This window comes from Bolinopsis microptera, chromosome 5, assembly GCF_026151205.1.
Source record: "Bolinopsis microptera isolate Bmic1 chromosome 5, MBARI_Bmic_1.0, whole genome shotgun sequence".
NCBI lineage: Eukaryota > Metazoa > Ctenophora > Tentaculata > Lobata > Bolinopsidae > Bolinopsis > Bolinopsis microptera.
Genome location: NC_087076.1, coordinates 18,776,364 through 18,791,194, shown reverse-complemented (window position 1 = coordinate 18,791,194; position 14,831 = coordinate 18,776,364). Strand labels below are relative to the sequence as shown.

Here is a 14,831-nt window from a genome sequence, read left to right as displayed (position 1 = left end):
AGGGTAGAAACTATTGCATAAAATTTACAGAAACATTAACATATCAACAAGCAATTTCAAAAGTTTCATTGATGATAAATTAAACCATTTTCTCATCAACTACAACTATTCAGGCGGTACAATCTCGAAACTGAACTGTTACCAAATTCGAATTTTAAGATTATAATACTGACCAGCAGTAGCAAATTTTTTTATATAATCTACCTCTAACGTTACACATTCTAGCAAATCAATTCAAATAGCATGCACAGTTCAATACTTAATAAAAATTTAGCAATCACAATTAATATATACAATACATAACAAATAGAGAATCATAAGTCTATTTCTTAGTTAGTTTACGTATTAACAAGTGAAAGGCTTAACTGAGGTCCACAATGTCTGTTTGTAACGTCCAGGAAGAAAAACAGTAGTGACGTCATAATGTGGTATTTAGATCCAAATGTAAGACTTTTTAACGTGTTCTGATCGAAAAATATCAGGTCAATCTTAAAACATTCTATATGGAGCAAAAAAACAGTCTGTTAAAAAAAACAAATCATATTAACCTCAGCCTCCGTTTCTCAGTTCTCAGATAATATGAAACACTATAAATCACTAAATATTCTCCATTCTAACATTAGTGCAGTGTTCTAGAAAGGCCTTCCGATGATTAATCACAACCACACTCCCCACCAACACAATACCACTGCTCAAGTAGAAGGCCCAGAAGGCGTTGCTAGCTTCGTACTCCGTGCTAACGCACTGCTTGAAGAACTCGTGCTCGCCAGGACTGCACCGTACAAACTCCCGCCGACCTGTACTCTGACATTCGCGCGGCGCAGGACTCTCAGCGGGGCAAATATCGCACTTCTCGAGGACTGTGCACTCGCAGTCTGATCCAAGCTGGTGGGAATTAAGGATTCAGATATTCAAGAGGAAACAAGGGAATAGTTTTTTGTTCCTCTTAATTTAACTTGATATGAATGAAGATGAGAAAAACAGTTAAAAGATTTTTTAAAAGAGAAATGAGAATCTATAATTATTACCTCTTTACATGATTCGAAGGCAGCTAAAGCAACCTCGTTGTGAATTTCCGGCGTTTTTATCCGAAACACTTCAGCTGTTTCTATCACACTGGAAAAATAAGCGGTTAAAATTCCGAATTATCAAAATTAAGATTAAAGTAGAGCTACAGTAAACTTCGAAATTCTCGTAATTCTTAATGAGTACGATCGTGAAGTTTTGAAGGTTTAAAGATAATGGAATCGTTTTTGAATTATGAATATTGCAGTATTAGAGAAAAACTGACACTTACTATAGTGCAATAGCAGTTAGGAAAATGATAGCAAACAAAGCGAACAAGTTCCTGCGTTGGCTAAGTTTAACCATAGCTTTCGAAAATTCAGCCAGGGTGTCAGATTTTCAGATTTCAGCCTTTATGTTCTCCTCTTTCATGAATCAGGATGTCACAAGGCTGCTCAGTGTTCACGGAGTTTTACATTCTGAACAAAATATTAATGAAATAACTAAAACAAAGACAACGTCTTTCAGAACTAAACATCTCACGAAGAGAGATGCTCGCACAGTAAATTCTGTGTGTGTGTTAAGTGTCTTATCTTATTTCAATACGTTATTATTGTATTCAATACGTTATTATTGTATTCAATACAAAGTCACAATGGTGGGGATACAACAGTCATTAATGTGCATTAATGGGCATAAATGGGCATAAATGGGCATTAAATGTATATGTATATTTCAGCAAAATTCTATAATACTGCCATATAATGCCCATACTTTTTCCCATTATTGCCCATTTTTTCTATTAAATATGGCATAATGTGCCATTAATGGGCATTAATGTGCATTATGGGCCATTAATGGTGCATTAATGTTGCATAATTTTGAAAAATACTGGGCCATGTATTGCCCATACTTTTTTCTCCGCATTTTTCTTATTAAATATGGCATGTAATGGTGCATTAATGGGCAATTAATGGGCATATATGGGCATTTAATGTGCATAATGTATATTATTGTATATTTTCAGCAAAATTCTATAAAACAGACATTGAATGACCGTTGTAACCCCCCCCCCCCCCCCCCCCCCCCCCCCCCCCCCGTCACAATTGACAAGATGTAGGCGTATATTAGATTAGTACATGAATAAGTATCATTCTGGAAGAGAAGGTAGCACCATCCCATAAGCGTATAATATGCGAGGCATCATGAAAATAGTCATCACAGTGATTGCGACAGTATAGCCATATTTAATCATTTTGGCGTATATATAATCTTACTATATATAAAGCGAGACGATATATATATATTTATCTGTGCCATTTTACTGACACCACGGCATCAACTTTAACGGTAATTTCTGCAAAAACCGTAAAAGATATACCACTGAAACTTTTTTGACTGGGTCAAATGCTTTAATGGCCTCCAAATCAGCATGAAAAAATAAAAAATTGGCCAAGAAATAGGAGTTTTAGAGCCCAAAAATTGGTACCCCAAGTGGTGTCAAAAACGCGAATTAAATAGGTAATAATTGTTTTAGTCTCTTGAGTCTTGACACCATTTTAGGGTTAGACAGGTTCCTGCTAGTAACTCTAAATGATGCAGATGAAACTGATATAATGGAGATATCTCTGACTTTTCAGATTAATAGTGTTCAAACAGTCAAAAGTTTTGGAATATATTTTGGTACTCATGCTCTAATAGGAATGTGAAAGTGGAAATCAATATATATATCACAGATAAGAGGAGCTCGCAGTAAAACACATCATTGAGAAAATGAAAAACATTTTATTTTAGGGATACTAACATCTCTTAATAATACAAGCAGAAAACGTTTTAGTGCAACTTCAAGCAAATATTTTGCCTGAAATTAAATGATTTTAAAATTTCAATAATATGTTGTCGCCACTGATTTAAAAGTTCAAATCTAGTTCCGTTCTATTTCGGTACGGGATTTTCTGCTCTTGAATTGAGTGCTTCACATTATTTTGATATCCTTTAAATCATCTAAAAACTACAAACAGATAGAAGAATATACAGTAAATTTAACAGTAACAGCTGGTATGTAAATGCACGATCAGAGTGTTTTTTATTATTCTTTAAAACATTTAAAAATATGATCGCTAAGTGACTGAATAAGTTATTAATAAGTTCAGCAAATTCTGATCTATAAGATTTATTTTGAAAACACAAACGTATACAATCACAAGCTTTTGGTTTTAAAGAAGACTCAAATGATAAAGAGCTACGTCAAAAATCACAGGATTTAAGAATTAATCAGCAAACTTGTATCACCGAATTAAAACTCAGTGGTTATAGTCACTGTTTAATAACAAAATTCGCGTCCATAAGCGCAGTTTTAACACGAAATAAGCGTCCACATTAGCGCAGTTTTACCAATACCATGCAATTGCACCATACAATAATTGTCCACTATTGCTACTGACAGACTCGTTTGCAGGATGTCCTAACGGGACATCCTGGAGTTGAGGATGTCAATGACCATGTTGATGTCTCCGTTCTTGTTGTGGAGAAGTTTAGCGAGCCATTCTCCGCTGTTAGTGTATCCCATCTCCAGCATGCATGACAGGGCAGCGTGGATATGGGGAGGCAGAGAAACTGAAATAGTCATGATTTATATGCCTCAAACTAGATAGAAATTAATTTAACACCCTCAATAGTTTACATAAATGGTTTGACACATCTAACATTAAAATGGCAGAATAAAGTTAATTTTGAGGTACTTACGAGAAGTAATGGGATTACGGGACACAGGAGCGGAAGGAGGGGGAGAGAAAGGAGCACGGTTAGAAGGAGCTCTTCCAGCACCACGTCCACGGGTAGCAGCAGGAGCAGGAGTGGGTGTCAGAGGAGGAGGGAGGATGGGAGCAGCAGCTGGAGGAGCAGGAGCAGCATCTTCCTCTAGAGTAGGGTAAACTGAAACGGAGTGAATGAACGGGATTTGAAACAACTATAACTACTCGTACATTGTCATCCAATTTCCAAATAATCTTTATTGTCTGTGGTTTTAATCAAATCTTACGTTTTACCATACCGGCTGAAGGTGTCACGTTGTAGACATTTTCGTATGTCTCAGTCTGGGAATCCTCAGTCATGTCTGAAAGAAAAATATTTACAATGGCTCAGATTGAAACTTATTGAGAGTAACACGCGTTACTCTCATCCCAGTTAATATTCGACAAACAGGGTGAAACCACACCAAGTGTTCATACTGATTCCTAAAACTTAAGCTCGATAATAAATTAGAATAACTGTTAAGGTGGTTTTAACCTGGAACATCAACATGGTCATTAGGGTTGAGTAAAACAAAGTCTCCTTCGTCACTGCCGGTAACTCTGATTCCATCGTCATCAGGAATGTGTACAGACTCAGAGTACACACTCTTAGTCACGGGCTCCTCCTCAGTAGCTATCTCTTCAAAAACCATCTCTTCTTCCACGACAACCTCAGCAGCAGGAGTCTCATTTGGGGGGCCGGTAGTTTCGTCTTCCTCAGGCATGGTCTTCTCGGAGAGCTCAGTGCTCAAAGAGTGGTTAGATTCATAGAATTGTTCTCCGATCAAGTTATCTGAGATGTACATGTCTGCAGTTTGTATTTGCAGCTCCTCCAGTTCAATTCTTTGTTTATCCGTCACTGAGTCATCTTTCAGCTCCAATTCAAGGACAGCACTTGGGAAGTGGATTGGCATCATCATAGGATTCATAGTGCCACACTGTCTCCCTGAAATAACATGCTTAATATGATAATTTATACAATTCTAGATCACAGACTATGGAGCGTAGGATGCTGGATGAATATTGTAAAGTATATTAATACACTGTAGAGTGAAGAAATATAATCAAAAAAATCGATAAACCTAACAACGAAACTTACAATTTCTTAGCCGGAAAGGAATCTTGACGAAGATATGCTCGGAGTGGATGCCTTTTCGTTTGCAGGGTTTACACAAATCAAAGTCAGGACAGACAGAGCACTTCCACCGAGGTCCCATGACGGGTCCCTCACAACCATCACATGTGACTCCAGGGTGGGTCATGCCAGGGTTCTCCCAGTTGGGGAGCAGCATACTTCCTCCAGTCTTACCTTTCTTCTTCCTCATTTTGTTGCAGTGACCTCCGAACACCTTAGCTTTACTAACCGTCACTGGAATTAGATTCTTATTAAACCTATTAAGGGGGCAAGGGGGGGTCTTTATGAAATTTCTCTCGAAATTGATTTTATAGTTGTTTCTAATAGAGGGGAGTGATATCTAACTGCTACTTTTGGTCCCATGGAAAAATATTGTTCCTAGACGAAATTATTGCCGGTCAAAGGTCAGCGCTCATGTGTAATTGTATTGCGCAAGCGATTTTTAATCGCACGCCCTGAAAATCGAGTCTAAAAATCTATCTCCTCCTACGTTTTTTGAGCAATCACCTTGAAACTTTCAGGATATGTTCTAAGGACCATTTAGAAACTTTTGCTCGTTTTAGAATTTCGAGATAGGCCTTTAAAAATTTTTTATTAGATTTTGAAAATCTTGGACCTCTTTTTTTTGACGATTTTTCCAGGTCCAAGATTTTCAAAATGGAATAAAAAATGTTTAAAGGCCTATCTCGAAATTCTAAAACAAGCAAAAGTTTCTAAATGGTCCTTAGAACATATCCTGAAAGTTTCAAGGTGATTGCTGAAAAACTGTAGGAGGAGATAGATTTTTAGACTCGATTTTCAGGGCGCGCGGTTGAAAATCGCTCGCGCAATACAATTACACATGAGCGCTGACCTTTGACCGGCAATAATTTCGTCTAGGAACAATATTTTTCCATGGGACCAAAAGTAGCAGATAGATATCACTCCCCTCTATTAGAAACAACTATAAAATCAATTTCGAGAGAAATTTCATAAAGACCCCCCCCTGCCCCCTTAAACATTAACCTGTTAAGGGGGCCGGGGGGGGGGGGTCTTCATGAAGATTCTCTCGAAATTGACTTTATAGTTGTTTCTGATAAAGGGGAGTGATATCTATCAGCTGTTTTTGGTCCCATGGAAAAATGCTGTTCCTTGCCGAAATTATTGCAGGTCAAAGGTCAGCGCTTACGTGTAATTGCATTGAGCGAGCGATTTTCAATCGCGTGCCCTGAAAATCGAGTCTAAAAATCTTCTCCCACAATTTTTAAGCAATCACCCTGAAACTTTCAGGATATGTTCTAAGGACCAGTTAGAAGAGATTGTCGGGCCAGAATTTTGAGATAGGCCTTAGAAACCTTTAATTCAATTTTGAAAATCTTGGACCTCTAAAAATCAAGGTCCAAAATCTCAGGGTGATTTCAGGGTGATTGCTCAAGAAATGTAGTATAGGAGAAGATGGATTTTTAGACTCGATTTTCAGGGCGCGCGAATAAGAATCGCTCACGCAATACAATTACACATAAGCGCTGACCTTTGACCGGCAATAATTTCAGCTAGGAACAATATTTTTCCATGGGTCCAAAACAGCTGATAGATATCACTCCCTTCTATCAGAAACAACTATAAAGTCAATTTTGAGAGAACTTTTATGAATACCAGCCCCCCCCCCGGCCCCATTAGAGATTAAATTAAATGTTTTTAAGATATTTTGATTGAGAGTGGAGAAGACAACTGTTAACTTCAGAGCTCTATAAGCCTACCTTTGATGCTCATCTTGAGAGTGGAGTTAGGAGCTCCTGGACACTCCTCCAGAGCAGCTAGTAGTTCACCGTTACTGCTCACCACAATATCGTCACCTTCATCATCCTTCCAGCTCATGCTGAACTCACCTGTCGGGAAGATGTCTTGTAGATTTGGTTAGTAGTGACGGCGAGCCCAATTTGTTTTCGAATGAAAGATTGACTCTTAGATTTGATCGGTTGCTGCTGGAAGCTGATTGGTTAACTGCTACCACGAGATGAGCGTATTGTTTCAACCATTTAAACTAAAGTTCAACCTATAAAGTGACGATTCGTTGGCAAAAGAAGGAAACATAAATAAAATCGGAATATTCCGCCTCGCTAATGTAAACTAACATGTATCGTTCTTGTAGCAGTCGATCAGTTTCGCCAACAGATCATCATAAGGAGTTTCCGAGCTGGGGTCCACCTTAAAAAGTCGTATCTCCTGAGAAACAAACAATTTTATGATATCAGCTTTCAGCACCATTAGAATTTTCTCAATATTATTCAGGGGTACATGAAGTTTAAATTTATCAAACGGTTAGAAACACTGAATTTGAAAGGGTTACCTCGGAAACAGATTGACCTTGTATGGTCACAAAACATTTGACCTTCATTGCTAATTCTGAGACAAGAGAGTTCAGTAATAATGGAGGAGTACAAGACATGGCGAAATGTAAAGGGAATTTCATTGCACTGAAATCACATAATTATACAAATTTACTCGTTCTGATTCCATCGAGTGCCAGCTGTTAAAAATTAGTATACAAAATTAGCCGAGAATGTTGTTATAATTATAAAATTACGGAAATAGCATAAATATTAATTACAAGTCATCAATTAAAACCGCATTAAATACGTTAAGCACACTATAAATTTGATAGAAATACAATTATTAAAAACTTACTTTTTTAACCAATTATAAACCATTATATCGTTTTAAACTCTTTTCACAATCGTATGAGCTAACATAAGTTTTACTTTTCCGTCAGATTGTACCTTGCACAGAACATGTATATCACACCACCTCCTCACCACTAAATTTAAAGGTTCTAAATCAAAACTAGTTTTAATTCTTTCAACACCCACAAAATCCCTGGCCTGTCCTCCGAAACAGAACACAGGAACCAGCTCTTGTGAAGAGTCATCCTGGACAAGGAACTTGAAGTAGAGCGTCTTTACAAAGTCTGATTCTTTGCACTTAGCACATTGCTCGTGCTCTGAAGTCTTGATAGTTTTGCACCGCTCACAGCAGCTCTTTATCATTGCAGGGTAGGTTTCGGGAAGGTGACTGTGGAGATAAACTCTGATTTTATAGAGTCCCTTGTTGGACGGCTCCTTCATAATCTTAGTTAGTGTAGTCAGGGTCTGTTCAGGATAAAGACACTCAGTTGGTGAGGTTTGGACACTTCTAGGTTCGTCCTCTGGCAAGGAAAGGTCTGCTGGAGAAATGTTTGTTTCTATTGGGATCTCATCTATCCTCTTCTGCATCCACTTTTCCGTCATACCTTCAATTTCCAGTTTCTTGATGCCTCTATTGTGACTTGTTCCTCCATGTAAAATTAACTCCGGTTGGCTCAAACCATAAGGGATGTAACAGTGCACGTTAGTCAACGAAATGAAATCACTCGGGAGCAAAGACTTAGCAAAATCCATGTGATCATCAAATATGGTGACATCAACCGTGTACTGGTCCAACTGTAACAGGGCATGTTGTGACAGATTACCCTGAATGTGTAAAGGGGAGATTTTCAGGGTGTTTATTTGTGGGATGGTTCCATCAACACAGCGCAGAACAATACTTTTTAAACATTTGCCCACACCGATCACTTGGAGGTTGAGATTACAGTACAAATTTAGTGTGACATCTTTCAAGGGTACGGGAAAGTCGTTGAATTTGTTAAATCTGTCTATTGGTCGTTCATTTGTGATTAAATCAAAGTCTGCTATCACTTCCAGATCAGGCTGTTCCAATGTATTGCCCGATTTTTCAGTCGCAATTTTAACTCGCTTAGCATGATGAATTGATGCTTCGCTCGATACTGCTCTTTTTTCTGAAACTGGATCTTTGGACGCCGTTTTCCAGCCAAAATTATTGGAATTGAAGGCAGGAGATTTTAACCAAGCTCTGAGTTCGGTGATCCTTTTCTTGTGTTCGTCTGATAGTTCACCTGAAAAAAAATGTTTTAACATTTTTGTTTACTTCTTACGTACTTGTAGAATAACTATTTTTGTGTAGTGCATAAAATTTAAAATTATGCACATAACGACTCGAAACTTAACCTAATAATCTACTCTAGGCTAGGGATGTACTTTGATTCGCCTCCATTTTCTGTCATCACATAATTTAGTCGGCACCAATGTAATTATTGTTTTACCACCGTGTTTTGGTTCAGCCGAAATAAATTTTACTATGATGTTCATTCCAGTTGCAGTCTGGTAATGTTGAGTCTCAGGAATATTATTCTAGCTCTCTTTTTCCATGTTTTTGCCTCACAGGAGATATTGTGGTCTTTTCTAAATATAACTGTAATACATTGATGTACAGTTTATTTGGATTTTGAAATTAAAAAAATTGAAGGAGTGCTATTTGTTTGTACAGGGTGTTTGGAAAGTCTGGAAATGATGCTCTTTTTAGATTTAACTTTTAATCTATTTGTCTAAATTTCATTTTGTAAAAAGTTATTGGTCATAGTTCTAACGTTTCATGGTGACTTTCGAACTACCAATAACTTTTTACAGAATAAAGTTTAGACAAATGGATTAAAAGTTATCTAAAAAGAACATCCTTTCCAGACTTTTGAAACACACTGTAAATCATTTAATTGATTGTCAATAATATGACGTCTCCCTCATAGGAAGTAGGGGGAGAGCTGCCCTGTAACGTCACGTGCTCTTGATATCACAACACGTGACTTCGTGGTGTTAAGTTTGACAGTTGACACGTGCAGCGTAGTTTATTATTCCTTAGTTTGGATAATTGTAGAGCCGGCTTTGTATTGATTTGAAACTTAATTTACCCGTTGACTGTAATCACATGATCTTGTATAGATAATTTCATTTGCTAACTTTTTCACCGTGTAGAGTTATCCGGTTTTAATCTCTTTAATTTAATTTCTGTATCCCAACCGAACTGCTGTTTATTGAAGAGTTTCTGACTTTGACATGATTGTAATTTGTTTAGTAACAGCTACTTATCTACTCTACTCTTCTAATTCCCTTTAACCAGAAGCAACACTTCTAGTAAATCAATTACTAGACATCGCGTCTACGGCTAGCAAGATTAGTGACCATCACGGCTCGGCTCGCTGGATAATCTCTCTAGAGTCAGTTGTTTGTAAGCTCGATCGATACAGTTTGCTAACTCTTAACTCAAACTTGCTCTTTACAATTCATATTATTAAACTCTAATTACTGTTAAACGAATTCATTTAATGTCACCTACTTCCGGACTTAGTCACCACTAAATGTGTCACGACCGCGGCTGCAGAGCCGTCTAGATAATTTGTAATCCCATTATGTTTTGAAAACTGTAATCAGGAACGGGATATAAATCTGTCACACGACTGACTATTAGCGTTTCGTTTTGTCAATAACTTTTTATGCCGTTATCCTTGCGATTACAGAAAAATCGAAGAGCTTGTAATCGTTAAATATCAAGTAAAACCCACAGCAAACTAGCAGGTATTAACTTAATTAATATCGATTTGTATAAACTAGACTTGGTATTTACGTTAATATAAGGGTTGTTATATATTATGTTTCTTTAAATGTCTTTTCTCTAATGAGTGTAAGGTCACACTTGTCACGTTTAGATTAACTGGCTGTTACAATACAAAACCTCTTATTATTACGTTCTTTCATTGTTACTCTTAACCAATAAATCCGCTGTGTGATTTATTTTTTATGCAGGATGTTGCTTTAAAACAAACAAATATACTAAGTTGTCTTGATCTGTCACACATTGGCATAATTATGTCATATCATCATGTTTTTGTTGTTTTAACACCATTTTATTACGCTCTTTCGAAGTTTCTCTTGTCCTTTGTGCAATTATACTTTTGCTTTAAAACAATAAAGGTTGTAAGACAGTGGGTTTGTAACGTCATTATATTATATAACAAACACTTAAAACGGTTCAACACTACAGAAGTCATTAGACTGTCTCGTACCAACAATATAGGTGTGACACAGTCTAATGACTTCTGGTCATTGTAGGTCCTACAATGATCTGACAATTACCCAAGGTGTGGACAGAACTTATGAGATATTTTATATTTAAATCTTTTAAGTGTTTACTTTTTAAATGTTGTAAGTGCTTATTAGCAGAGTTAGAGTTAGAGCTGTAATAATTCTGTTATTGATAGTTTGTATTTACTGCTGTAAATATTGCTTATGTTTCGAGGTTATTTTTATAATCAATACAAAGTTATGACTTGGTAATCTGTAAAACAAAGTAACATTTTTCTCAGCGAAAAGGAGGAGATGGCTGTTTTCAGTGAAGGAGGAATAACTTCACCAGATATTTACATAGGAGTATCCTGTATTTGTGTTGTTCTGATCTGCACTTTACTGAATGGATTGGTGTTTGTTCATGAGGCTCGCAAGAAGAACTCTTTAGCAAGGAGCTTGTACCTTACTCTATCTGCTGCTGATTTCATCACAGCATGGGTGCTAACAGCTAATTTCGCAATAGCCATCTTAAAAGAAAAAGAGGAGGAATGCAGGAACAGTGTTGAACTATCATGTAACGAGGAATATTACAAGAAAATAAGGATCGCCCATCTCGGAGAAAAAGTTCATGGTATCATTGGCTGGACAGTCGTTTTAGCACCGAGCAACGTAACAGCTTTTCTTGCTATGAGTCGGTATTATCAAATAAGGTATCCTCTCCAACGACCAAGAATAAGACTGGTAATGTCTGGATTATTCCTGTCACTGGTCATTCTTCCTGTTATTGCTGGATGTGCAATGCTGGATGTTCGTGAGTCTGAAAACTCAATCCCCATAGTACTGCCCATAACAAGTCTTGCCTGGAATTTTGATCCAAGAGTTCTAGGTATTAGAATAAGCAGCCTCACCTTTTTCTTTCTGATGACTGGGGTGACATGGGTGTTACAAGTAGGTGCAATTTCAACATCATTCCTTACTATCTACGAGCTAGTGCAATGTCATCTGAAACCGAAATCAGGTGGCCCAAGAAGACGTAAAACGAGAAGTAGCCTGAAGATTCTGATCACTAATGTTGGAAGTATCATAATACTTGGGTTCTATGCAATTATCCCTGTTAAAGTCAGAGGGAGTGAAAGTGGAATCGGTTTAAAGGAAGGGATTTCATATTTTTTGCTTTGTCTAGCTATTCCATCAATAATATCCACGCTAAATCCGATCATTTACATAGCTTTGACACCAAAATGTTCCTTCAGATACTTAAGAGTCAAGCGTGATCCTGTCAAGTCAAAGGTTGAAGTTAAGGTTCAGAATAATTCAATAGTGCTATAAGAATACTAATTATGTAAAGATTCTATGGTTTTAATATACATTTTGGTACAAATGCAATTTTAACATTACAGTGATTTCATAAAATAACTCTGTTTGGATCACAATTTACTATTTAGAATACAAACTTTAGTTACAATAGAGTAATAACTCTTTTGTCCTATTAATTTGATCATGTTATTGTTATCAATCACAGAATGTAAAATCGATATTTGAACTTGAATCTTTAAAACAATATTAATATAATCTGTTGTAAAATACCAAAGTGGGAATTTTAAGTACCTCCACATTTCGGACTTTGGTCAAGTGAGGTAAAGCTCTCTTCTGTAGGATGAAATATTGAGAATGAGTAGGCGTTGCTCTTATTAATTTGTGGACGACCTGGGAATGCATTTTTAGTTTTAACTATCAATATTTGAGTCTAATTGTGATTAAAAAAACAGAACTTGACATTCTAATGTTTATTACAAGTGGAAGATTTGAAGATTTAAATCCGTGATTTGATTTGAACCTTTCATAATAATAGAAATAAGACAAATGTACCAGCAAAATATTGAACTTTAACAGATGTAAGACGGAGAATGGATAACTCAGGAGTGACATCTCTTCTAGGAAGTGATGAATGATATCCAAATAACAAACAGGACAAAACGTTATCTGTAGAATCATCTATGAGTTGTATTCTGCATAGATGGTCACAACCTGAAATGCCATAATATATAAGAAACACATTTCTGTATGATTTTAAAAATTTATCACAATTACCACTGTAAGCTATCAATGATTACAAGCGCTTCTTTTTTCGTGAATGGTAAAATTTGTACACAAATCTAAAACTTTATTTTGTACAGTCTACATAATAATGAACAAGGAAAAAAAACACAAGAGAGTTTCTTCTTAAACACAATAAAAGGACGTCAAACCTTTGGTTGGAAAGGGGGATGAAATTGACTGAGCTACTCCTATCAAGTGTGTTGTCCCCTGACAGTCTGGTTTCAAATCATTAAGTTTTGTTAACAGGCTGTCAGAACCCAACATCCTGATGATGATTGGGTTGAGATTATAGATATTGCAGAACAGTGTGAATTCATGTTGCATTGAAAATATAATATGTTATCTTAATACTGTAAAATCCCCATTAACTGTATAACACCCTTAATGCACCCTTCCATTTTGAAAATGTCTACTTTTAAAAGCAGAAGCCTGGTTAACATAAGTAAACAGATTTTAGGACATAACAAGCGAAAATTTAGCACAGAACAATCTATGTATACTGTATGGTACTGTTACACACAAGGTGTCTTCTATTATGTGGTGAGTATTGAGATCTGCAACGAAAACTGATTTATTCAAAATTATCAGCGAAGAAGAAATAAGCTACAATCTGCGAACATGTGGCACAGAATCCATAATAGAATATGATAATGATGGACGATTGACAGTTCATTAGTACCGATTCATTCAACATAATAGTTCGAAAACTGATGCTAAATTACACATAACATAACATAACGTTATAAATAATGCCTCTCTGGGAATCTTAAAAAAAGAAATTCCCAGAAAATGAACAATTTACGTTTGAAACCATATAATTACAACAAAAAAAAGTAACTAAATACCTTTGATATTAACCTTCTTCCTCTTAGCTACCATTGGATTCTCTTTCATATAACTTACATAACTATTCCTATTAGACACAGAGACATCTGTCCTATCAAAGATGTCATATGACAGTTCCCAGTAGTGGCCAAGCTTATTTGCCTGATATCCATGAAGCCGAAAGGCATCTAATCCTCTTTTGAATCCAGTAACCGACTCACTAGCTTTCACAAGTGGTGGTAGACTGTTCCAGTAGCGCAAGACCCTTTGGGCAGAGAAGTCAGTCTCATTTGTGGTAAATCTGTGTGGCTTTGACCTAGCAGAGACAGTCCTACCAGCAAGACCAAATAAACCGGACCCATAATCCACAAAGCCTTCCTGAATCTTGAACATCTCGATGAGATCCCCACGGAACCTACGTTCAAGCAAGGTTGTGAGCTTCAAGTTATCCAGTCTTTCTCTGTAGGTCATGAGGCCCAGTCCATTGATCATACGGGTGAATGATCTTTGAACACCTTCCAATTCAAGGATCAGTGACCAGTTACCATGCCCTGCCATTGGAGCCCATGCCTGCGAACAATACTCTATATGAGGCTTTACCACTGACTTATACAAGCCCAGCATAACACTTGTTTCCCTCGATAAAATATTTCTTGTAAGCCAGGCAATGGTTCCATTAGCTTTAGCAATGCACTTTCTCAAGTGATCTTCAAATTTAAAAGCACTGTTAAAGACCACTCCAAGGTCTTTCTCGCTGTCAACAGACCTCAAAGGCACACCACTGAACAAGTACTGATTCTTAGGATTACCAGAGCCAATTTGCATGACCATACATTTATCTACGTTAAATTTTAAACACCAATTGGGTTCCCAAAGTTCTAAAAGTAGCAAATCAGCTGATAAATTATAAATAGGGTTAACAATCATTTTAACGTCGTCAGCAAATAGTTTAATTATACTTTTAATCCCTTCTGGAAGATCATTAACAAATAACAAAATGGAAAATGGAAGATTTTTATCAATTAGGCTGCGCTGAATCAT

At 36.7% G+C, this 14,831-nt stretch overlaps 3 protein-coding genes across 3 annotated transcripts; all 3 read right to left on the bottom strand.

The window, feature by feature from the left end:
• Positions 1-1,498, bottom strand: LOC134815274 (uncharacterized). Its single transcript, XM_063823786.1, has 3 exons — positions 1,298-1,498; positions 1,029-1,116; positions 1-885 (listed from the first exon to the last, which is right to left on the bottom strand). Exons 1-3 carry the CDS (start codon positions 1,369-1,371, stop codon positions 598-600), a joined length of 450 nt encoding a protein of 149 aa, XP_063679856.1. The 5' UTR covers positions 1,372-1,498; the 3' UTR covers positions 1-597.
• Positions 1,499-2,770: 1,272 nt separating this feature from the next.
• LOC134814879 (protein ref(2)P-like) lies at positions 2,771-7,317 on the bottom strand. The gene is made up of 8 exons (XM_063823183.1): positions 7,262-7,317; positions 7,047-7,137; positions 6,672-6,800; positions 4,897-5,166; positions 4,294-4,743; positions 4,058-4,120; positions 3,751-3,939; positions 2,771-3,621 (listed from the first exon to the last, which is right to left on the bottom strand). The coding sequence occupies exons 1-8, from the start codon at positions 7,307-7,309 to the stop codon at positions 3,470-3,472; spliced, it is 1,392 nt and encodes a 463-aa protein (XP_063679253.1). The 5' UTR covers positions 7,310-7,317; the 3' UTR covers positions 2,771-3,469.
• A 158-nt stretch (positions 7,318-7,475) lies between these two features.
• On the bottom strand, positions 7,476-14,282 carry LOC134815516 (uncharacterized). The gene is made up of 5 exons (XM_063824056.1): positions 14,149-14,282; positions 13,115-13,230; positions 12,735-12,893; positions 12,474-12,572; positions 7,476-8,863 (listed from the first exon to the last, which is right to left on the bottom strand). The coding sequence occupies exons 1-5, from the start codon at positions 14,280-14,282 to the stop codon at positions 7,632-7,634; spliced, it is 1,740 nt and encodes a 579-aa protein (XP_063680126.1). The 3' UTR covers positions 7,476-7,631.
• Positions 14,283-14,831: the final 549 nt, after the last annotated feature.

Excerpts from the sequence above, each read along its gene's own strand:
- LOC134815516 (XM_063824056.1), bottom strand. The coding sequence starts at position 14,282 with ATGATCAATGGACTGGGCCTCATGACCTACAGAGAAAGACTGGATAAC. Across the intron at positions 12,573-12,734 it reads TAAAGTTCAATATTTTGCTG|GTCGTCCACAAATTAATAAG; the intron begins GTACATTTGTCT and ends ATGCATTCCCAG. Across the intron at positions 8,864-12,473 it reads CCAAAGTCCGAAATGTGGAG|GTGAACTATCAGACGAACAC; the intron begins GTACTTAAAATT and ends ATTTTTTTTCAG.
- LOC134815274 (XM_063823786.1), bottom strand. The coding sequence starts at position 1,371 with ATGGTTAAACTTAGCCAACGCAGGAACTTGTTCGCTTTGTTTGCTATC. Across the intron at positions 1,117-1,297 it reads CTAACTGCTATTGCACTATA|TGTGATAGAAACAGCTGAAG; the intron begins GTAAGTGTCAGT and ends TTATTTTTCCAG. Across the intron at positions 886-1,028 it reads CCTTCGAATCATGTAAAGAG|CTTGGATCAGACTGCGAGTG; the intron begins GTAATAATTATA and ends AATTCCCACCAG.
- LOC134814879 (XM_063823183.1), bottom strand. The coding sequence starts at position 7,309 with ATGAAGGTCAAATGTTTTGTGACCATACAAGGTCAATCTGTTTCCGAG. Across the intron at positions 6,801-7,046 it reads CTGCTACAAGAACGATACAT|GTGAGTTCAGCATGAGCTGG; the intron begins GTTAGTTTACAT and ends TCTTCCCGACAG. Across the intron at positions 4,121-4,293 it reads TGACCATGTTGATGTTCCAG|ACATGACTGAGGATTCCCAG; the intron begins GTTAAAACCACC and ends TTTTTCTTTCAG.